At 37.8% G+C, this 25594-nt stretch overlaps 1 protein-coding gene across 4 annotated transcripts; it reads right to left on the reverse strand.

Moving 5' to 3' along the window:
• Window positions 1-547: 547 nt before the first annotated feature.
• LOC132172365 (metal ion-binding protein) lies at window positions 548-24749 on the reverse strand. 4 transcript variants are annotated; one of them, XR_015912650.1, is made up of 20 exons: window positions 24231-24745; window positions 21399-21530; window positions 15809-15880; window positions 13065-13135; window positions 12523-12622; window positions 12332-12430; window positions 10984-11110; window positions 10751-10884; window positions 10605-10664; window positions 10174-10409; window positions 9502-9931; window positions 8009-8332; window positions 7242-7844; window positions 6885-7058; window positions 4334-4564; window positions 3965-4248; window positions 2589-2873; window positions 2157-2279; window positions 1906-2058; window positions 1116-1202 (listed from the first exon to the last, which is right to left on the reverse strand). XR_015912650.1 is itself a non-coding variant. In XM_088517354.1 (19 exons), the coding sequence occupies exons 1-19, from the start codon at window positions 24378-24380 to the stop codon at window positions 1070-1072; spliced, it is 3768 nt and encodes a 1255-aa protein (XP_088373480.1). In that variant the 5' UTR covers window positions 24381-24743; the 3' UTR covers window positions 548-1069. The 4 variants fall into 4 exon arrangements, 3 of the variants coding, with proteins under 3 accessions (XP_088373480.1, XP_088373483.1, XP_088373487.1); XM_088517354.1 differs by lacking the exon at window positions 1906-2058 and having other exon boundaries at window positions 548-1202; window positions 24231-24743; XM_088517357.1 differs by lacking the exon at window positions 1906-2058 and having other exon boundaries at window positions 548-1202; window positions 24236-24343.
• Window positions 24750-25594: the final 845 nt, after the last annotated feature.

Consider the following 25594-nt stretch of genomic DNA (forward strand, 5'->3'; position numbering starts at 1 on the left):
TAGCCCATATTTTACTATTTGAATGTACTTCTGCATTCTTATCTTGGTTTTTGTTTGTTATTGGGGGGTTATCCATTTTTTGGTGTTTTGATAATTTGTAACCCTCCTAATTTGATTTGAATAAAAAAAAAAAAAATTGTTGGTACCTTATATAAAATAATGGTAGGTTAACGGGCTCAAGCTGCTTTTGTAGATGAATGGATCCAACTTTCAAGTCCACATTGAAGAATATCTAAATCCTGCTGTGCGAGGGACAGTAACTTTGGGAAAGCTGTATAAGGCCATCTACAACAGCGCAAGTATTGGGGGGCCATGTGTAGATGGGCTTTTCTGGCAGCTAATGGCCCAAGGAATGGAAAACTACAGAGATGGTTATGAAGTTGTACCGGAGGAAAGCCCTTCAACCGCAAGTGTGATCGCAGGCTATCATCTCTAAAATGAATAAACTTTTCTCAATCATATGCTAGCACTTGGGAGTTAATGATCATAAAAATCGATCTAACATTTTTTTTTTTTTTTTTTGACATGTCCGCACAAGACGAGAGAGGAAGATTCAAACTAGTGACCCCGCTTCATTAGGCGTAGTCCCAACCGTCAATCAACATTAAGAGGTAGCCAAGTAAACTTGAAAACAGAAGCACTACATACTCTTTCACCACCATAATGCAATTTATGCTCTCTCACTCTCTCTCTCTCTCTCTCTCTCACATTAATTAAAATTATTAAGATAATTTTATCCCACTATTATAATCTATTATTAAAATTTCTAAGAAATGAACAAAAAAAATCATTATTTTTACGTAATCATAGACCTTTTAACTGGGTGATGTCTCCCCCTTCCCTATTAAGAATTTGGATTCTAGACTCTAGATGGGTGCGGTTGGGATTCAAGGGAAGGCTTCCCTTTCCCCCGGTCTAGGGTTCCATCTTTGCTGGTAAGTTGGGCGGCCAACTAAGCTAGTCTACTCTTCGCATGTGTACCCTTCATCTTTGCTAGAAATAAAATCACTTTCTAGGCATTGGCAGCTATACATAAATTTAATTTATGAGCATTGCTATACGCCTGAAATCATTTATCTATTCTAAGGTTGTTACAAAGATGTCCAAGTTCCGGCCTCGCATCCATCCACGATGTGAATTCCATCTCAGCTGCAGAGGTGCTGTAAAGGTAGGACCTGAAGGTGATTAAGAAGAAATACCGCCTACAGAATGGACAAAAAGAACACCATTATGAGAAGAAAAATGCGTGAACTACAACTCATATGAGAAAAAAAGAAAAAGAAAAAAACACATTTTAGTTTGAGTAATTGGAGTCACATCATACACCAAAAAAAAAAAAAAATTTAACGCCTTTCAATCACATGCTGACATATATAAGCACGTTGTAAAAGAATTGTAAACTAGTGCAAGTCCAGCATTTTTCTTTTAGTTTATCAGCTTGACAGTAATGTATCCACTAAATCCGTGAGCAACTTCCTTTAAAGCTGACATTCAAAAATTAACTATACGCATAATAACCCATTGCTAAGCAGCATGAAAATAGAAGGGATGCAACCTAAACAACTAAACTAGCCTTGCCTTTTTCAGACCATTGACCAAAGCCAAAAATTGCTCAACACTATTCATCCCTAGCATGATCTGGTGGGAGGCAAGAATTAGAAGCTATGCCCCTCACTTAAAATGTGGACCATTTGCTACTGTCAACAGAAAACGAGCATAACTAGATATTGTTCCACTTGAAGTGCTTTTAGGGTGAAGACCATGGATACTGATAACCACATTCATTGGGAGATCCTTTTTAGCTATCACATTTCTAATACTTAAGCCAACAAAAAACAAAGCTCAAATGCTCAACATAAATTTCTGCTTTATCTCTGAAAGTAGGAGAAGCAAAAACTGGCACACCTAGAAAAAGAGTCATCAGGCACCACCATGCTTGATGGCGAACCACCTCTGCAAATGTTCACTCCCTTAACTTAAAAGTTTACACTCATCTAATACAATTAATGGAGGAGGTCTGTTGCCTGCCACAATGAGCCCGCTTACCCAAAGAAAAGGCTGTAGTGAAAGAGGAATAGACTCACCAAAAAGAAAAGAGGAACAGAACAAGAAAGTCAGTGAAGGCTGTTAGACTCAATTGCTGTACATGAACTAACCTTAAAGCCTTTATACCCATATCCATGAGGTAAGCTCCGTGCTCATCATCAGCATTTGGGAAATTCCCAAGTTCCTTACTATAATCAAGAATATCATTTCGTAAATGCCCTGCACCTGCACACCTTTAAAATGAAGGAACCAACTCAGCACCGTCAGTTAAAAAGAGTCAATTTTACGATAGTGCCAACTCTCAGAAAGTATAAAATAAAACAAAAGCCAATTGATTGCATGAACACTCAAAACAAAAGCACCAGCCTCTCTCTCTCTCCACCCCTCCCCCAAGGAAAAGGGGAGAAAGAGATCCAGCAATAACAACTATTACAAGGTCAACTTATGACCATTTCCTTTTTTTTTTTCCTCAGTCAAGAAGATAAGGAGTTTATACATGAGTACTCAAGAAATGACATTTGAGTTCTCAATAAATGACATACCTTTCAATAACAATGTCAACATCTGCTTTGCTTTGGGGACCATACACAAGTACTCTTGTAAGGCTTAGTATGTCACGGTAATCACCCATCTTGCGTGCTTCTTCATCAGAAGCTCGAGAAGGCAAGTTCTCTTCATTCATAGAGGGTAGATTTGTATCAACCAATGACTCCGGAATTTTTGATGCAAAGTTTTCCTCAGCACCAAGTCTAATACAAATGATTGCCATTGCATATGCAACTCCTCCAAACCCTGTGTGTGATACAAAAAGGTAACACCCTGCAGCACTATATAAGAAGCCATTGTTAATTTTATCTCATTACTTAATTGAGTAAAAACTACACATGCAGCTGGGCTACATCAGATATTATGCAGTATAACAGAGACATTCTGTAAAATTAATGACCCAGTCACCTCAGCTGGTGTAACAGCCTTTGGATGGACAACAGCTTTAAAATGTTGAAAAAAAAAGGACAATCACTGTAAATCTAAATTGGTCCAAAGCGGAAAGATCAGCACCCGATCATATATCGTGATCTTGGGTATAAAGAAAATCATTGTTATAATCATTATCAATATTTTTCTTTGTAATAATCACGTACAGACCTTAAGTAGTTGTGTTAATTTTGAGAAAGGAGAAGAAGAATAAGAAGAGGCAGAGAGAGAAGTTAACCTAAAGACTTTGCTTGTAGATGGAATTGAAAAGATATGAGGCATGAAGAATTGGGAGGAAAGAAATTTTGGATTGGATATTTAGTGAGACATAGGGATAAATTTATAATAAAATAAATGGAATCTTCTACTAATAAGATCTCACTACTCTTTAACAGAAGGGGTCTGTGAACATTTGACAGCCAGAGGTTGGTTGGAACATAAATGTAACGAGAGAAACTACATTTACCCCCTTCAATCTACCATCCTTATTGCACTGTTCCCCAAATATTTCAATTTGGTTAATGTACCTTACTGATCTATCATTGAGGTTGCAATGTTCCCCTTTCTACCCCAAAAAGACAAAAATACCCCTAAAGATAGAAAATAAATAAATAAAAATAAGGGCAAAAAAAAAAGTCGATGATATAGTAGTGACCCACGGAGCGGCGCTGGGGCCATGGGTCACCAGCTGACCCAAGGCCACGCCATGGGTTAGATTTTAGATTTTTATTTGTTAGGAGTATTTTTGTCTTTTGAGGGGCAAAAGGGGTTGCAACCCCAATAGTAGATCAGTCGGTACATTAACCAAATAGAAAGAATGGGGGAACATAGCAAATTGGGTAGCAGGATGCAGCAAGCTGACACAATTAATTACTAATATACTACCTTACCGACCATAACATCCATACTGCCGATAGCACACATGTTAGGCATGAATACTTACTCATCTTTACAGCACTGGATTGCATCAACATCAGAAGCTAAAGCCTCTCTCTCTCTAGTCAATGGTATTCTCCTATACATAATATTATAACCCTCATCTTTCAGAGCAGCATATACTTCAGCAGGTGTCTTCACATCATCTGCTAAGATGTTTTCCCAGTATCCTATGACACGGGACTGATTTAGTGCTGGACTATATTCTTCACGATGTAAAAGCATCCGTCCACCAGACTTTCTGACCTCAGATAATATATCTTCTTTTAGTCGTGCCTCCATGTGTTCCACCTGCATAAAGAGTACAAGAACATGGGAAAACATGTTGTGGCTCGTGACGTGATTTTAGAAAAGGATAACAATCACAGTGACATACCACAGGACCAGTAATTCCCATGTGCTTGAGTGTATCTACTGGCTTATTTAGGTCCCTTAGGACAAATGGTGTGCCATTAATGTAAACAACTGCTTCTTCCCTCAGATCAGTTAATACTACTTTATGAGCAACAGATCCTTCTGCTTTAGGCTTGGCACCTAAATATGCTAGCATCTCTTTTGCACCAGCAATTGTTGGAGTCGCCATGCTATACACAGGGAATCTGTCTACCTGAAACAAATGGAAGTTTTAGGCTTAAAACAGTGTAGAAACTTTTCATAGTGTAGAGTTTATCTCTTGATAAGCACATCAAAAGCTGGTTATAAAAGGAACTTTGCTTATATACTTTTCAAATATGTAAACTAGAAACCATATTGGAATGTTTCACAAATGGCTTGACCTTATCCAACCAACAAATTGGACCTAAAGAAGGCCTTTCGCCAAGCTTTAGGGAGGATGCATAACATTTTGAGAATAATGCATCAAACAGTGTAGTGAAGAAGCAGTCCTATGAGATCTAGCTGTAGTTGATATGTCTTTGCTTTATGGCCTTTTACCTGCCTACAAGAGCACACAATACATTTACATATTCTTACTCATAATTACGTGCATACTATTGTGAAGCATTAAGGCTATGTTTCTCCACTTAATTGAATTGCCTTGTTCATTACCTTACTAACTGAACTTGGATTATATATATATATATATATATATATATATATATATATATATAAACTTTAAATGAAATTATATGTAGGCTGGCAAAACGGGTTGGCGTGTCGGGTTTGAGTCGACCTGCCAACCCGAACGCAACCCGTTTAGCTAAACAGGTCAAACCCTTCAACCCTGACACAACCCGTTTAATAAACAAGTTGACACGACACGACCCATCTGACCCGTTTATTAACCGGGTCGTGTTAGGTTGACATGACTCAACATGACCTGTTTGACCTATTTAAAGTCAAAATCCCATTTTTCACCAAACAAACGCCCAAATTTGAGTTTTTCATTGAAATTTCATCACATCATAGGCTTAATATTCCAAAACAAAGGACCCAAGAGATCATAACCAACTAGGTTGGTGAAAATGGATTGAAAAAGAGAAACACCCAAATAGAGATTAAACCAGATATAACTGAATTTCATAGCGAACAAAGCAAGGAAAACACCAAAGCAAAATAGGAACACCTCAAAGGCCTTCTTTAGGTCCTGATCATCACCCCCACATACGTCCCTCTTCATCAGCCTTAAAAAGTCTTGGAAGTCCAACATATTGTCCCCGTCCGAGTCTCATTTTTGTTAACAGCACCCTGTACCCCAGTCAGCTTGGAAATGCTAGCTCTCTGCACCAACTAAGCAATATGCTTGCATGCCATGGAGATGCTCAACAGCACAATAGTGAGCTCGGAATCAATTTCACCCCTATGTTCTTGCTTCAACAACCAGTTCATTAGCGTTTGAATCTCAACAACCATTTTGAGGTCAATACAGCACAGCTCACATTCAAGCCAGGTTGCTATCATGCTATTTTACTTGACGTTGAAGTAACGATTCACAGCAAGAGAGCGGGAGAGCAAGAGTCAGAGACGGTGGAGGGAGGGGAGAGTCCTAGAGAATGAGATTTGAGAAGCTTCTAGGCTTCTAGCCCTAAGTTTTAACTTTTAAAGGTTTAACTCTTAAACTTCTACTTTAAAAAATGATTTTTAAATAAATGGGTAAGAAGGGTCAACCCGTGGGTCAATTGGGTTGACCCGTTTGGCACATTTATTAAATGGGTTGACCCGAACCCATTTATGCCAAACCCTAACCTTATAACTTCGTGTCGGATTCACAGGTTGTGTCAAAAATTGTCAGTCCTACTTGTACAAGCTGAGCTCGAGTTGTTTATGAACAAGGTTCATTTATACCCCTCTGTCCAAGACAATATAGTTGGAAGACTAGAACAAATTCCATATGGAGCAACCATGCAATCAATCTCATTAAGACCAGAAATTAGCACAACCAAATTCTGACGGACCATGCAGTTAGTAGGCTTTCAGTAACCCAACATATAGGAGGTCCAAACTCCAAGGAAAAGAGGTCGAATCAGGGGCTGTACAGTCATCTAACCTATCAACAAAGCTTTCAGTGACAAAATACTTTAGCTTGAAACATTTGTTGGTAAGGCACACCCATTGATACCAGGCGCTGTAACAGAAAGAAGGAATATTTACTTTTGGCATGGAATATCTAGCCAGGATAAGAATGAACGGATTTCAGGATCTTCTTTTATTTTTTGATCCCTGATATGTTATATTAAATGCCCTGTAAAGAGTACTGAAAATAAAATAATGCTTTCCAACTTAGTTCAGCTCAGATAAAAATATACTAAAACACCAATTTAATCAAAGTGCAATGCTTACGGACTAAATGAACTTATGATGTCAAACTTATAAGAGATGCTCATTCTACTTGCGCATAATCGATCCAGTAGGTTCCCATTGGATAATTTGTGTTACCTTATGCATGACAAAATTAATGATAATTATTTGCTTTTGGAGTAATCATATACCTTGTAAACATGTGGTGCACCATGAATTGGTATGTGGCTGGAAGTTCTTTGACCAGGAAAGAAATACATTTTCAGTATAGAGCCTTTCCCCAAAACAGAACCGTTACGGGATTTAACAATGGCATCCATCACCGCATCACCATGGTGGGATTCATGTGGCGCTCTCAACTCCTCCTGAGTTCCAAAATTAAAATAAGTGATGCAATCATCTCCAAGTCATTAAAAATAAAATAATATAAAATTAAACAAAAAGAACTACAATGTTAAGAAAAACTGTTTCATTATGCCCTTTGACTCTCCAAGCTCCTAGTAAAATAATTAATAAATCCAAGTCTCAATGAATAGAAGAGGATTTACAGGGACAGTAAAAAATCGCCCAGGCCTTAATCGTATGCTCCATTTCATAGCTTGGACCTCTGGTCTCTGATGCAACCAATTCTTAAAGGTCATCCTGGATTCTCCTTGCCCACAAAACCCATCAAAAGCTTCACTTCCAAGATATGCTGCAAACGCAATTAAACGGAAGTACCGCTCTAAATACTCAGCACCACGGTTCAACGCAACCCTCCTAACCCTGGGCTCAACATGTTGTTGATTGAATACCTTTCTATATTGCAGAACCGCTTGTCGTATGTTTTGCAGGGCAGAACATCTATCAATAATGGCATCCAAGGCCTCTCGGCATTCAACCCCATTATCAAAAAATCTTGTTATCTTCCATAACAACAGGATGTCATTTATGCCAAAAGCCTGACCTTGCTCCTGTGTGGACCTTACTTTTGTAGTACAGGACGCTGATGGAGCAACATTACCTCCACTTTCTTCACCGCTTGAAGTACCACCATTCACATCTTCATTGGTCATATCATCGAGCATAATTTTGATAGGTCTTCCATAATCAATTCGAAGTTTCAAAAGGCAAGCAATTACAGTACCAGTGGTCGTCCTTCCTCTACCCATCTGTGAGTATCAAAAAATCATTTAAGGTAAACAAATGAAAAGGAAAGAAAAGAAAAGAAAAAGGGAGGGAGGGGTGGGGGGGTGGGGGGGGAGGAGGGGGGACACACATTTGAGCATCTCCACGTAAATGTAAAGCAAAAGCAGCTAAGAAGGTAAACTTTAACCTGGCAATTGAAAACAAAAGCAGTATCCTTGGAAGCAGAAGCAATATTCACTGCCAATGTGTCAAAGTCAGAACTTTTGGGAGCTTTACCATCAGTGATGGGCACACGTGCATACTTGATGGGAAAACCATCAGCCTCCAAGCTTTTGAAAACCTCAAGTGGGGTCTGAATAGCGTCAGAATTCACGTGTTCCCAAGCATCAAATATTTGCCCATCATTTGTTTCATGAATAACCATTATAGCATCCCCATAGTGTTCAGCTTCTCGCAGTATATCTTCCTTTAATCGAGCTTCCATTCTCTCAACTCTCTCACGATCAATGCCCTGAAAGCAGCAACAAAAATTGCAACTTCACCAACAATGTCAAGTGAAAGTTTGTAGAAACCACAAAAGAGAGAAAGAAAAAAGAAAAAAAAAAAAAAAGAAGAAGGGAGCACTTCAAACAAGGAATGTTCTGATTGTGTTGGATTCTATCCCTGCTATGGATCCTACATGCTATGTCTGCATGGCTTTCGTGAAACAAGTAGAACACCCCCACCCAACCCCACCCCCCCCCCCCCCCCCCCCCCCCCACCTTCCCAGTTCCCCCAAAAAATTGCAGGAATTTGGTTCCCAGCAAACCTGATCTGAAATGATCAGTCAGGTTCAACCAGATAAGGTTTTTCCTGGGAATTCCTCTTGCAACTGGGCCTGGTAGATAAGGTTCTTGTCATTGTATTTGAGTTATGTGAGAGTGAACCCTTTGAGTCTATTGGAGCGAAGTAAGAGTTCGAAGAGCCATGTTTGTGCAATCTTTTCCATTACTATGAAACTTATCTTTGCCAGAGGATGCAGGTGAAAAGCCCAAATGTATCATTATCTGCTAATTGACTTGTCATAATCTTAAAATATTCTCTATTGGCCATTAAACCCCAGATCAAAGGCCTTGGGTCAACAAGGAGCCATGTCCATGCAGGAGAACAATATTTTTTGAAACCTATTACTTACTAGTCAAGCACACTTCAGAAATGACCACAAATTTTCAGTTTTTTTTTTTTTTTTTTTTTTCTTTCAATATGGTATGCTGCTCCAACGCACAATGGATTTATAGTGACAATGATGTGGCTTTTCTACATTTTTACACAGTAAAGAAAAAAAATTATAATGGTCTATTAGAAGAATACAAGGGCATAGACCAATGAACATTACATTAGCAGACATAATGGTAGTGACATTTAGATCCTCTAAAAAGCAATGTAACTGAGCATCATACTCTTCTTCAACTTCTCATGTCAGCATCTCATGATAAAGCTGCTCCATATTCATAATACACATTGAGTTTTGAAAATATTTGCATTGTTTGGTTATTAAATGTCCCTTTAAGTATTAGGAGTTAAAGCAATAGTAATGTGACCTCTGGTCTCAAATAACAAATTGCTCCAAGCCAGATCCACTCTTCCATACTCCACTCCAATGAAGTTGATATCAATAGAAATGAGAACTATAGATTTTACCGTGTATTCCAGCATGTTTTTGTATGGTCTTTCAACTTCTCGGAGAACAAATGGTTTTCCATTGATGTAAATAACAGGTTCTTCTCTCATGTTGTGCCAAAAAACAGGGTGACCGCCTTTAGAACTTCCAATCCTCTGAATTACAGATCGAATTCCATCAATGGTTGGATTTGCCACCCCATAGACTGGAAACCCAGGAACTTCTCTAAAATTCGGTGCACCTTCCACTCTCTCTGGTAAACTTGAGTTTTGACAACCAGGACAATGGTCACTTTTTAAAACAGTTTGACTTCCAAGAACCTCGCCATTTCTCAGGGCAGCAACTACACCCATCTCACAAGGGCGGCCATCAGCAGATTCGGCAATCTTCATCAGAGATGGCTGTAAAGTTGAATATCCAAGCGCACCCATTGGATCTCTCCTGAGCAATCTGCAACAAGACACAATCGCAGTGCAGGAAAAATTTATAGTCATAATGCATTAAAAATACAAAGAACACATAAGAATTGATCTAAACAAATGAATTGGACTAAAATGACATATCACAGTAAAAAATCCATCAATAACTGGATAGATGCTTCCTAAGTGTGGACACTATATTATTTGCATGTTCGAATTTCCTGGGCTGCCCTGTCTGATAAATTTAAATAATAAATACTTATTAGCTTTTACCTGCGAATAATGCTATATAGTTCTGGCCTAGCTCTCATCCAGTCAGCAAAACTGCTCTGACCAAATGAACTAGAACGGAGGGCTGCTCCCTCTGAATGAATATATACAGCAAAGCATATAAGAAAGTAGTATCTTTCCAAGTACTCCACAAAAAATGAAAGTGATGCCTCCCTTTTCATCTCATCCGGTTGACGTAGAATACTATTGCGATAGGTGGCAATTGCTTCGCGTAAGTTCTGTAATTTAAATAAAATAAACACATAATATGACATGAAAATAAAACTTACAGCTACAAGGCAATAAAATGGATATCGGGGAAGCAACTAAGGCAACAGACAAGCAAGGAAAAGTTTATTTCAGACAAAATTTTATGAAATTAGAACATGAACTTAGAAGGTATACCAGAATGGAGTAAAATTACAGAACCAAACCTGCATGGAAGCGCACTTGTCAATGACTTTATCAACTTGTCTTTTGCCTTCAACGCCACCCTAAAGACATGTCACTATTTATAAGAACATTTGAAAAAGAAAATCTAAGTCTTAATCTACCACCAAGAAGAGCAAGTATCAAATACCTCTAAGACCCGAATCAAGCTTCTTATGACTGCATATTCTCCTCTCCGAATTGCCTCTTTTGAATTTGGCAAATGGTCAGTAACATTAGCACCAAATTCAGAAACTTTCCCAATGGAATCGGTTCTCGGTATACCTGTTACATGTGAAAATAACTTACAACATTAAAAGATGGCATCACAATGAGCAGCATGCATTGGTTAAACAGTATTAGTACAAAAAGTAACAGGACTACCAGAAGCTCCAATTCGGTTGAGATAAACCAAAGTTGCAATCACCATTCCAGTTGTAGTCCGTCCACGTCCCATTTGACAATTGAAAATTATCTCTGTTTTTGTGTTGGCTTGAGAAATTATATGAACCTAAAAATATAACAAAAAATACGTTTATCGAATCCAAAAACCCGTAGAACTAGTCCTTTAAGTCAAACCCAAGAATCGACTAACCATAACTAAAAAATTCAATCTCATAAAGCTGTCCAACGTTGTCAGAAACTCATCATTACCTCACTGACTGTTGTCAAATCAAATGACAATAGTATGCCAATTCCTAACTTTTAAATATTTCGTATGATAAGAAAATAGAATTAGTAAAAAGCGCAAGAGGGAGGGCGTGGAATCTCAATACATGAGAAAATTTTACAAATGAACTCTTTGAGTAATTAAAAGATGGGGTTCTCTCATTCCCAGACAAAGAAAACTGGACTGTGAAGGCCCTTTTTTATTTTTATACTTAATTTTTTTGGATAAGTGAAAGCTTTTCTTCATTACACCAAATATTTAAATAAAAAAATTCAACTATTAGCCCCTCTCTCTATCAATACGTACCACAACATTTTTTAGTTGTTTTCCCCATCTGTCAATTTATGGCCAAACCTCAAGTCATTAAGTGCGAGCTTCATAGCTTCTGATTCCAGATAAGATGCAGTGTGTCAAGCTGACCAGAAAGGATAGGAGCGAGGATATTGCAATTATGTGCTAGCCATGCATATCTGTATGTTTTTGTTCCAAGTCTTCTGACAATCTAGGCTAAAGAATATTAGGTAGTTAAGATCTTATTCTATTAGGGTTTTTGTTTCATACTGTATTTTAATTCATTAAGAAACATATCCACAGGATAGGAAAGAACAAGTCGCCTCCAGACTTTCATTCCATTTGGGTTTCTTTTTTTTATTCAATCTTGTTAGTATGTGCAAAATGACTCAACCCAAGTACATAGGAAGTGTACTTTCATTCCATTTGTTAAAACTTCGCCCAAATAAGACACTAATGTTGAAGAAGGAAACTTTCCAAACGGCTGATCTGATTGTATCTGATTTCATTTCCATTTATTTCTTATTGATTATATTCCCATATTAAATTGTATCACTTCTCTATATAACATTCTATAACAGAACGATTGATCATCAAGAAAGTAATAAAATCAAATTCTTCCTTCGTATCTTTCAACTATTCAACTATTAAATGTAGCAGAAAGTTATCAATAAAATGAAAAATGGATGATTCGTGATCCCAAACCAATGGGTACTTTGTCTTCTTTGAAATCATAAAATTAAAATTAAAATTTAAAATGTGAAAACTCACCAAAATATCAAAATCCATCTCCTTAGGTGATTTTTCATCTGTTATAGGAACACGTTCATAGTCAACAAGGTACCTCTCTACTTGTAATTCCTCATACACCTGAACCAAGAGAATAGGCTTTAAATAATTTCTGCGAAAATGGGTGGAATAATCCTGCTTTCCAAATCTGAGATGAGTTCCAATGGTGCTACCTCTAGAGGCGTCTTTACAGAATCACAAGACACCGGTTCCCACTGGTCCACCATCTGACCATCTGGCAGTTCATCAGTGACAAGGATCTTATTTCCATATCTGCTATGTCATATGCACAAATAAAATTTTCTATCATACAAATCAGGAGGAATCAATTGTGAAAACAACAGTGTTGTTAAATCACCACATATCCCATAAACTTTTTTTTGATCAGTAACATATCCCATAAACTTAAGCTGATAGGAAGATGTAAATTTAATCACTTAATCAATACTTCAACACTCCACTTCACATGTGGGCTCAAACTCTATTTTAATAGGTGAAGCCTAACACGTGAAATATTTAATTTAAATGGGGTGATTTGACGGAGTCAAGGTTCGATCCCAGGACCTTTGGCTCTGATACCACATATTAAATCACCACATTTCCCATAAGCTTAAGCTGATATGAAGATGTAAATTTAACCACTTAATCAATACTTCAACTAGTGTATCATAAATAAGACAGTGTAGATACTACAGAGTGCATCAATAGAATATACCTTGCGGCTTCCATCAAGATATCTTCTTTCAATCGAGCTTCCATTTGCTCAACCCTAGCCCTGTTGATTCCCTGATTAATATCAAAAGTCAATCAAGTTGCAAATAGACAAAAATTACAGCGAGTATTACTTCACTTTTGCTGGCAAACCTACAAAAATGTGTGTTTCTACATTTCTATGTTTAGAAAACATATTTGAAGAAGTGGAATCCATTATACACAGGTAATATAGTCATGGTTCTAAGAAAAAAGATTTCATTTTTACTTGTTGTCAATATATAATCCTAATGATTGTTGGATTTATATGCCGATTCTAATAAGAGATTACATGTTCAAATGACTTTGATATTTAGCAAATAACAAAACCTTATTAAAACTGTGAAAGGTGCAGAGCTAATAAACAGGAAGTTTACAAAGCATTCTTAAGATAGGGAAAAAAATCACAAAAAATAGCTAAATCCTAATTTAGAATTAAAAAGAGAATTGAAAACTAGGGGAAGAAGCCATCCAATTAAAAGGTGAGCACAAACTTTGAGTTTTTCATGTGGAAGCTCAATACCATCAAAAGTTCAATTGTTCTTTACCTATCAAAAGAGAATTTTGGATCGTTCTTCACTTTCCTACGCACCACATAATGCATAATGGCACCACACCAAAAGAAATCTTATCTTGCCAAAGGCATTTTACAACTAACGAACATTGTGTTCACTACCCTCAGCGTCACCCAGAAAATCCCAAACCATGGCAAAAGTCCTAAGGCTGTTTAACAACACATGATGAAGTAGAACATGGCCTGTATCTCCCAACAACAGTTACAAATATAACACAAATAAACTATCATCTTTCCATGCTTTGTCAACATCTCCACAGGAAGGACCTCCCCAAAGTTGCTTTCCAAACAATGAAGGCTACCTTAGGCATTCTCCAGGGAAATAAAATTCTTGATTTCCCTGCCAAAGCCTGATAAAAGGATCAAACATTATACTGCTTATGTCTCAATAATCTCCAAGATACCCTACCATCATCTACCCCCAGATCTTCACTAAGTGCAGCATCTCTAAGTAAATCTATAAATAGTCTTGGTTTTATAAATTTTTTTTTTTTTTTTTTATAAATAAGTGATTCATTGAAAAGCGTACGTAGAGGGGCGCAACCCTAGTACACAAGAAGTATACAAAGAAAGGCTCTACTACAGGCAAAAAGAAGAACATAAAGATAAAAATTGAGACATGGTGAAAATCTTAGGCACACTGCAAACTTCGGTCCAATGGAACAATGTTTGAATAAGCAACTTTTTGAGCTCTTTCATTGACCTTTCTTGATCTTCAAAACATCTTGCATTCCACTCTCGCCAAATGATCCACATAAGACACAAAGGTGCTATTCGTCACACCTCCTTAGCTGAAATATTACCACGCTAACCACGCCAACACACTAACAAATTTGCCACCCCTCCAAACATAACCCATGTGACATCAAAAAGAGTGAGTATTGCACTCCATAACGCTCGTGCCACTTCACAATGAAGGAAAAGATGGTTGATAGACTCACTACTTTGCTTGCACATGCAACAACATCCCACCACAATGATACCTCTTTTACGCAAGTTGTCCAAAGTCAGAATCTTTCCTAGAGTCGCCGTCCACACAAAGAAATTGACTCGCAATGGAACTTTGACTTTCCATATACTCCTCCATGAGAAAGTGGAAGCTTCTATTCCCGAAGAAGAGAGCATGTGAAAAAAAGACTTTACCTCAAAAATATTTCATTTGGAAGTATTCCACAACATGCAGTCCGTCACTCCCATATGCCTGCAAAAAGCATATAACTTCCCAAAGACGCTGTCACCACCTCTACCTCCCAATCTTGGACAGCTCGTATGAAGGGAACATTCCACTGTATGCTGCCATTGGACAGTTGCATATGATCCTTAACCCATGCCTCATTGCTAGCTATTCGAAATAATTTAGGAAAAGCTTCCTTCAAGGGCTGATTCCTGCACCAATTATCATGCCAAAATCTAATATGGGAACCATCACCTATCCCTAAACTAATAAATCTTGAGAAAACTTCCCATCTTCTCCGAATATGTTTCCACACTCCCACTCCATAAGGACCCTCCACCATTTTGGTACACCAACCGCCACGCTTGACCTCAACAACCAACCTCCAATATGCCTCTCTTTCCGTAGCATATCTCCATAACCATTTACCCAATAAGGCGAGATTAAAAGTGCGCAAGTTTTGAATGTCCAAACCTCCATCTTGCATGGGCGAGCAGATTTTAGCCCATTTCACTAAATGGAATTTAGTCTCCTCATTTAGTCCACCCCATAGGAAATCTCTTTGTAGCTTCTCCAATCTGTTCGCCACACTCACCGGAATAACATCATAATGAGACCAAATCTAAATGATACGGATAATTACATTCCTAGTTGGAGCATATCTACATTTGTATGAACCTATAAACACTAGTTTGCGTATGATGATAACCTTTCTTCTTCTTGCTATCCTTTTGAAAATTAAAGATCAACGCATTTTAAAATATTTGCAGCAACAGGCACCAAAGGATATCATAAAACATCAAATTCAGGTACTGATAATTCCAGAATCTAATATCACAGTGACGAGTGCTAGAATGCAACCGTTCATACTCAAAGTACGAAGTTACGAAGGCAAGAACCTAAAATATTGATGAAAAGATGTGTCAATTCATAGTAGTAAAATTTCTTTACAATGGCATACCGTATATTCGAGGTTGGAGAAGGGCTGCTCCACATCACGCAATACAAAGGGGCGCCCATTGATATACACTACCTGTTTCAAGAATAGAAAGAACAATTTATAAATCGAAACACAAAAGGGAGGCCATAATTTAGATGAGACTTTGAACATCATAGTGCCTAACAATTATTTATTTTTATTTTAGGGTACCTCCTCTTTTTTAAAAAAATTAAAAAATAAAATAAAATAAAATAGGGACGAAGTGTGGGGAGAGAAATGACGAGAAGATGTTGGAACATCAATTTGGAAGAGATGATGGAAGCAGGAGTTAATTTTGATCGTGCTACTAGTAAATGGAATCCTAGTACCCGCCATACCAGACTTGATTTGGGAGATGGGTCCAAAGCATATTCTAGGATGATGTGTGGTGTGAAGAGTTAAGACTCAACAAAGCATTTCGAGGTTTATATAACATTGTTCGTGTGAAGGATGTGCATGTTGCTATTAACATGGATTGCTCAAGTGGTTCCCTTCAATGGAATGTTGGCTTTATTCGTTTAGCTCACGATTGGGAAGTGGATGTTCTAGCTTCCTTCTATACATTGTTGTATTCCCACAAAGCGAGAAGGGGACGGGAGGATAAGCTTCGGTGAGCCCCGTCTCGCAAAGGGAAGTTTGATGTTAGATCATTCTACAAGATCCTTTCTTGTAAAGATGATTTTCCTTTCCCTTGAAAGAGTATTTGGTGGACCAAGACTCCCTCAAAAGTGGCTTTTTTAGCTTGGTCAGTGGTTCTAGGGAAGATTTTTACTATGGGCAACCTTAGGAAGAGACATCTCATAGTGGTTAATAGATGCTACTTGTGTAAATTGAACGGGGAGTTCGTTGATCATCTTCTCCTCCATTGTGAGGTCTCTAGTGCCTTATGAAATGCCATCTTCAGTCGCTTTGGGTTGTCTTGGCTTATGCCTAATTGCGTGGCGAATTTGTTTGCCTGTTAGTGGACGGGTGGTTGCTCTCGAAGTGCTGTATGGTTCCTCTTTGCCTTATGTGGAGCCTCTAGAGAGAGAAATGATAGAAATTTCGAACACCAAAAGAGGATTTTGGAGGAGCTCAAGTCCTTTTTCTTTTTTTCTCTTTACTTGGACAACTGCTTGTTTAACTTCTTTAGTTATTAGCTTTTTTGACTTTCTCGTTCTCTTTTCTACTTCTACTTAGGCATTCTTTTGTATACTTCCTGTGTAGAAGGGTTACGCCTATTTGTGCTTTTTGATATATACAACATTACTTAACTAGTAAATGGAATCCTAGAATGGCACCTTATATCTCTTTAACGCGTAAAGGTATTCATATTATAAATCTTATTAGAACCACTCGATTTTTATCAGAAACTTTGTGATTTAGTTTTTGATGCAGCAAGTAGAGAAAACAATTCTTGATTGTTGGTACCAAAAATAAAGCAGCTGATTCAGTAGCATAAGCTACAATAAGGGCTTGTTGTCATTATGTTAATAAAAATGGCTTGGTGGTATGTTAACGAATTGATATACTGTAGAAACAATACTTCATAAGTTCAAGGACTTGAGAACAAAACAGAAGATGGGGGAGACACAATTGTCTTCCGAAACAAGATTCAGCTATGTTGAAGACACAATTATCTCACTTGCTAACTTCTCTAGGCAAGATTAAATATATGACGGGATTACCCGATATTGTAATGATCGTTGACCTGCAAAAAGAATGTACGACTCTTTGAGAATGTATCATTTTTGGAATTCCAACGATTTGTTTAATTGATACAAATTGTGACTCTGATCTCGCAGATATTTCAATTTCAACGAATGATGACACTATAGCTTCAATCCGATTAATTCTTAACAAATTAGCATTGGCAATGTGTGAAGGTTGTTCTAGCTATATTCGAAATACGTGGTTAATAATAAGATAAATAAATTATTTTGGGATTACTTATAATTTCCATTAGACGTCTATATATTTAAATAGTTCCCTGGGACTCTTGGAATATTATATAAAAGCAATATCTAGTCTCTGTACATTTGATGCTTAAGACATATAGTGCTAACAATGATCTACGTGTTTAAGACCAAATGCTAGAAGGTCCTTCCTCCCTTCCTCAAGTGAGGAGCAACAAATACTGATTCTGAAATGTATAATTGTTTCTATTTCTCATGTCAACTCAAAATAACATCATTATACCCACACCACCAACAATGGCAATAGTAGTGATCATAACAATTCAAAGCAGCTCGAAGAGGATTCAAGAACAACAGCATCATCTTGCTTTTTTGAGACCTCTTGGTGCCCCATTTATGGTCACTTTCCTCTTTTCTCTTTTCTGCCTTTTTTAGGCAGTCCATTCTAAACAAAGCTTTGAGCTACACTAAAACAAAGATTTTTTTATTTTTTTTATTTTTTGATAAGAATACACTAAAACAAAGAGTTGATATGATAACTATTAGTGATAATTAAAATTTTCTGTTTTATAACGACTCTGCCATTTGATCTAAGACATCAGTCACCGGGAATGACAACTCATGAATTTGTAGAATCAACTGGTTAGCATACTGGTTAAAATTGGTACCAAGGTCGCTAATGTGTAAGAGGTAAAACACTAACTACTTAACAGATGGATGATATTATTCTATATGGAGCAGATAAGCCTATTAGTTTTCAAAATTGTCAATACAGCTCAACTCAACAGTAAACCCAACTAATTTGGGCGAATCATAAGATATGAAAAAAGTAGGCTGTCAACCTACCTTTATTGTTTGGGCTTGAGATCAGCTATGCAAAAAGAAATTATGATGAAGTATTACATAGAAGGAGCTATGCAAGAGATTTCCGCCCGATTAGCCTGGTGAGTGGTATTTACAAAATCATTGCAAAGGTATTAGCAAACAGATTGAAGATAGTGTTGGATAAAATTATCTCCAAATCGCAGAGTGCCTTCATTAAGGGTAGGCAAATTCTAGATCCTATTTTGATTTCTAATAAATGCCTTGATAGTAGGTTGAGGTCGGGGGAGCCGGGGGTGATTTGTAAGATGGATCTAGAAAAAGCTTATGATCATGTGAATTGGGGTTTTCTGTTATATTTGCGTAGGAGGTGTGGTTTCAGGGGGAAATGGTGTTCTTGGATAGAACATTGCATTTCTTCGGTGCGTTCTTCGATTCTGGTTAATGGTTCCCCTAATGGTTTTTTTAGTAGCTCCAGGAGATTGAGACAAGGGGACCCCCTTTCTCCGTTGTTGTTTGTCTTTGTGACAGAGGTTCTGAGCAAGATGATCTCAGCGGCGGTGCACGAGGGGCTGCTAGAAGGATTCACAATTGGTAATGCTTCTTTCTCACATCTTCTGTTTGCCGATGACACTTTGATCTTTTGCAACGCTATGCCCAGCCAGCTGCATTATTTGAGAAGCGTGTTTTTGTTGTTCGAAACCGCTTCCAGGTTGAAGGTAAACTTGGCTAAGTCGGTTTTAATTCCAGTGGGGAATGTGGAGCAAGTGGGTGTGTTAGCCAGCATTTTAGGATGCGGGGTTGCATCTTTGCCAGTGAAGTATCTCGGTCTTCCCCTGGGAGCCTCTTATAAGGCCAAGCATATTTAGGATGGTGTTATTGAGAAGTTAGAATATAGGTTGGCTAGCTGGAAAATGATGTATTTATCAAAGGGTGGTAGGGTCACCCTTATCAAGAGCACCCTGGCTAATTTGCCCACCTATTATTTGTCACTCTTTCCTATCCCGGTGAGTGTTGCTAAGTGTGGGAAACGTGTTTAATGACTTGTATTTTATACGTGTATAGTTAGCTATTTTAGGAAATTTTGTAACAGCATGTATTCCTAGAATGAGGTTGATTTGGTTAGTGTCCTACTCTGTTAGAATATCCCATAAATCATGGGATCTTAAATAACCTAGTTAGTTTTCCTTTTCTACTGCTAGGGTTGATGTATATAGCTAACGTTTTGTGTATTATTCAAATTAATGAAGAAAATTCTTCCACGAAGTGTTTCTCAATTTGTGTCACTAAACGCATCGAGAAGCTTCAACGCCATTTCTATGGGGTGGTATAGGCGAAGAGTTCAAGTTTCACTTGGTAAATTGGGGGAAGGTTTGCACTCCAATCAAGGAGGGAAGGTTGGGTATCAGAAATTTAATGGTGTTCAACCGCGCACTTTTAGGGAAATGGTGGTGGCGCTATGGGTTTGAGAGAGATGCTTGGTGGAGAGTGGTGGTAGATTCGAAGTATGGTAGCTTTTGGGGCGGGTGGTGCTCTCTTGAGCCTGGAGGAGCTCATGGGGTGGGTTGTAGAAGAATATCAGGAAAGGGTGGGAGACCCTTAAAGGCTATACTAGATATGTGGTGGGGGATGGAACGAGGATTAGCTTTTGGCATGACTTGTAGTGTGGAGATTCGGTTCTCAAGGTAGCCTTTCCAGTTTTATATGGAATTGCTCGTGAGAAGAATGCTTCAATTGTGGCTAATATGGAGATGTTGGGAGGTTCAAATCAGTTGAATGTGAGTTTCACCAGAGAGGCACATGATTGGGAATTGGAAGTCTTTGCGTCCTTTCTACAGGTGTTGCATTCAGTCAGAGTGAGACAAGGGTGTGAAGATAGATTGTGGTGGACTTCTTCCAAAAGAGGTCTATTCAAGGTTAAGGCCCTCTTTTATTCTTTGGCTTGTAATGAGGGTAGAAGTTTTCCTTGGAAGAGTGTGTGGCAGACGTAGGCTCCTCCGAGAGCGGCTTTTTTTGTTTGGTCAGCGGCTCTAGGCAAAATTCTGACATTGGATAATCTCAGAAAGCGTCACACCATTGTGATAAACAGGTGTTGCATGTGCAAGAGGAGTAAGGAGACGGTGGATCATCTCCTTCTTCATTGTGAGGTTGCTTCTGCTATGTGGTACGCCACCTTTAGTCGCCTTGGAATGGCCTAGGTGATGCCTAGATGGGTATTTGATCTTTTAGCCTGTTGGTGGTCTTCTGCGAGGTGGAGGAGTGTTGTGGTGTGAAAGATGATGCCTACGTGTCTGTTTTAGTGTTTATGGCAGGAAAGAAACAATAGGTGCTTTATTCACACTTTGTATCTTTGGACTGTGGCACATCTGTCTCCGTTGTCGATTAGTGATGATGATTTCCTTGCTCGCTTTTCTTTTACTAGTTAGGTGATCCTTTGTATACTCCCTATGTACCTTGGGGCGACTTACGCTTTTAATAAGACTAGCTATTATTTATCAAAAAAAACATAGGAGTTTTTGTGATTGTTAGCAAGTAAACTTATATTTTAGGATTTTAATTTTTGATATACGAGTAAATGACTCATATGAACTTTCAAAAGCTTTGATGTCTTTCAGTAATATTAATAGCACCAAATATCAGTTAAAAGTTGGCTTCTCTTCGTCTCAGAAAACACTATTTCCTAGTATAGTTCCATTTTTTTATGTTTTAACATTTCATATGGTATTGAGATAAATATTTAATGCTCTAAAAATGATTGCGGTTTCTTGCATTACCGCAAGGGCCAAATATCAAATAAAGGATATGGCTATGAGCAAATATTTAATAAATAGAGTCATGGTAACAAATGAATTTACCGGCTCCTCACGAAGGTTTATCCAAAGAACTTTAGCTTGTTTGCCATCTATTTGAGCCCCAATATGCTTAAGAACATTTCGAATTCCATCGATTTTTGGGATTGCGACACCATGAACACGTAATGAGTCGGCCTATTAATAGCAACCATAGATTAAAAAGGCAGAATAAAACTCAACAGACATGAACTAGAATAAAAATGTCTAAAAATACATTTCAAAGGCATCTGTAGATACAAGCACTCCACAATGCATATAGATCACAGCTCGAGAATAAATTTTAGTCTTACGTCCAGTGGAAGCCTCGTTATACATTGCAATATGACAAATGACATTAGTTTTATGATTCAAATAGAAAAAGATACTTACCCCCTACGACTGAAAGAATATAAGAAATCCAAGAGGGATGGAATAAACAATTCTAGGAACATTCATCCAATAATACAATGACCTATATATATATATATATATATATATATATATATATTGAATAAGTGAGTTTTTTTACAAAAGTAAACAACATTCCAGAAAATCTGGAAACCAGCTGCAAATCAGCAGCTAACCACCAAAAACTCCTTTACACAGAAAAAACAAACAAAACCTATATCCTCTGTTATCTACAACCACATTTTCTATACAATCAAAGAGAAAACAGACACTATAAAGTTTCTAAACTCCAAGAATACTATCCAGTAGACCCCAGTTCCTGCATAAGACTTCATTCTCTCTACTTTTTTGATATCTGCCTTTAGGCACAGCTTGCATTCTTATTTCCCATCGAATCTTCAGAATGATCTTCTCTTCAGTTTGCACATGGTTCCCATTTCTTATATTATTCCTCTCCCTCCACAAATTGTAAACTGAAGCACTTAGCCAAAGTCTGAATACCACTGCTTGCAATTCTTTATCTGCCCATTCTTTTACAACTCTCTCAATTATATCTTCCCAGTCAATTGGACGGTCATCTTTTAAGCATTTACTTAAATTTTCCAACCAGACCCTTTTGCTAAAGTTGCACTGAAAGAATAGGTGACTTCTCCCTTCAATGCACCTTCTACAAAAACCACAAAGAACATTTACCACCATAACCCCATCTGAGTAATCTCTCCCTGTTGTGAGGCTATCACGGGCTGCCAACCACAAGATGAGGGCTTGTCTTGGAATTGATAGAGAGAACCAGATTAATCTCCACCATGTTACCTGTGGCAACTTATACCGAATATGCCCATGTTTCAGCACAATTGTAAATTCCCCTCGTTGAAATGCTCCAAGTGGGCCGGTCATTCTCACCAATACTCACCATAGGTAGTTGACTTTGAATTTTAACAAGGTCCCCAGATTTTGCAGGCTGCCAACACCATTTTTTATCTATAAGAACACTGGACAGTTTAGCATTAAGCCAGCTGCCAGCATCATAGAGGACTCTATGCCCAATACCTCATAAAGAACCCCATTTTTAAATTATCTATTTAGATACACTCGAATAAGCCCCTTTTAAAATTAGAATATATATAACGAAACCCTATTCCAGTCTGTCCCGGTATAGAATGAACTTATAATCATGGAATTGACTCCATCGGCGGATTAGATTTTATAAGTTCATAACCCAAGCCAATTCCCAGTTTGGGATGAACAGATCTACTAATTCTTTGATTCCAGTTAGATAAGAGGGATCTTGAACTAAGAGATAGATTCTAGAATCTAAAAAAGGGTATCCCGAGCATTTTCAATAATCGGGTTTATTGATATTCCTGGTATAGTAGATGCTATCAAACATACAATCATACTCAATTCAATGGAATTGTTTGATCTTAAACTTAAAGGGAATCTTCTACAATTTCGCGCAGGAGCGGTTATTTCTTGGTTACGTCTAGTCATTAATAACTTGATTATTTTTAGATAATAGTAGATAGAAACAATGCTCGTAAGGAGTCCTATTGAAACCAAGAAATATAGACGTGTCTGCCATCCACATGGAATAAATGAAGTTTTATGAAAAAACTTGCTAGTTGAGGAAGACCTCCTAAGGATAAGAGCCTTAGGGCAAAAGAGAGCCAAAAAATGATATTTAGTGTACAATCCTGCATACTCTTGAAAGTTATCAATTCCACTACTTAGACCATATGATACAATGCAAGCAAAAGTTCATAGATTCATGGAGATCTAGAACAACATATAAGTTATCATGCTTGCATATCCACCATTGAGTACACCTATTGGACCTTTTGCTTTTTACTTTTCACTTTTTTGGTAATAGGGTTTTAAAATTAAGAAATATTGGTGAGGTTAAAAGTAATGAGGATAGATAAACTGAACGAAGAACAATTTGGTCTCAAAATGCAATTTAAATGGTCATAGAAATTAGTGCAAACCTCCAACATAAGAGTAATGGAAGTTTTTGACGGTAAATCGGTAGTCAAACGAGCGACTAGCAAATTACATTTAGCATTCAGGAGCATAACAATAAGTAGAACTTTTCTTTCCTTTCTTTTTTTAAAAAAAAAAAAAAAAAAAACGCTGTTCCAACTTCTTGGCCCCCAAACAAAAGCGCCGTTTCCGACAAGGAAAATGCAGGATAGAGTAAAATTAATAAGATGAACAATAGGTATATAAGTTAGGGATGAACAATTCATATAAAAAATAAAAAATAAAAAAAAAGCTTTCTCGCAAAGAATCTAAAGAAGAAATGGAAAATAAAACAATAAACAAGATAAGAGAGGAGCAAAAAGATATCTAAGAAGAGGTAGCATCGAGACGCGCCAAGGGGGGGGGGGGGGGGGGGGGTGTAGAGAGAGAGAGAGGAAAATGGGAAAGGAAACAAGAAGAGGGAAGAACCTGACGGTAATTGGGAGCACCATCGATCTGGGGAGACAAACGTTTGTTCTGGCAGCCTGGGAAATGGTCGCTCTTGAGAATGGTCTTCTTACCCAGTACTGATCCACCTCTCAGCTTCATCACCTGTTCCGGCTCCTTTGGCATCGACATTGCTCTTTTGACACACGAACACAATCCACTCCAAAATGCGGTACAACTGTGACACAGAAGATGATGCCCCAACAACACCCGCTACTACCAAAGTACGCTTCTACTAGCCTAGTAGCCTACTAGTGAAAATTTAATTAGGACACAAATCTAACTTGGGCTCTAAACAAGAACGAAGACATTCGAAAGAAAGAAAGGAAATCTAATTTGACAAGCGAGAGAGACGGATAAATTTTAGGTAATCCTGCTACTTATCACCTATATCATATAATACTATTTCTTTATCTCTCTACTTATTAAAAAAAAGGGGAAAAATGCGTATGCCTATATGAAATGTGAATCCGCACTTTGAGTTGGGAGGGCCTTTTCAGCTACTCTCAATGGGCGTGAAACGTGAAACCCTTCCGCCGAGTCCCAACATTCGCAACGTGGAACGCGTGTACATATATGGAGTAAATTTTTTATTCCACGACTCTCAGAAAAAAAATTAAAAAAAGGCGTCTGGCATGAATATATTCTTTCCACTGGCTCTGGATACCCAACCTCCCATCACCAGCCGCCACCTACCCTTACACTTTTGGATAATCTTCTGCCGGAAAATACCCGCCACAAATTTTATTCCTTCTTATTTCTTTTCTTTTCTTTTTTATAAGATACACACCACAGGAGAGTTTTGAATTTAAAAAGTCCCCTGAAAGTCACAAACAAACATGTGGAAAATATGTTGTTTCTGCTTCTCTTGCAATGCAAAATGATTAATCAAATAAGAAAGTGGCAGTGACCTGTTCAGCCAGTAGATGGTTGGTCTAGTCTGAGAACTTGCATGCAAAAAGCACATTATTGTAAGGTATTTTTTGTTTTTATTTTAAAATAGGTTTTGATATGATATAAAGAAAAAAGCATTTAATTTTAGTGTAGTATTTTTTTTTTTTTTACTTCCTTCTCTACTACCAATATTAATTCACCGGTTTCCATCATTTTAGCTCCAGCCGGTTCTTTGAATTTTGCAGCAGCAACACGATGAACAGTGCTTGACTAACTATGGGGATTGTTTGAATTACTGAAATCCCCCTTTGATTTCATGCCTCCCATGCGAACTGTTTCTACTTTGTTGTAATGAATGTTTCAGCCCTTAACTTGGTCCATATTTCCCCCTTGAAGGGATGATCTTGTGCATCCGGGCAACAATTAGAAATGGAAAGTTAGTTAGGTAATAG

Source organism: Corylus avellana, chromosome 1 (assembly GCF_965113065.1).
Source record: "Corylus avellana chromosome 1, dhCorAvel1.hap1.2, whole genome shotgun sequence".
Taxonomy (NCBI): domain Eukaryota; kingdom Viridiplantae; phylum Streptophyta; class Magnoliopsida; order Fagales; family Betulaceae; genus Corylus; species Corylus avellana.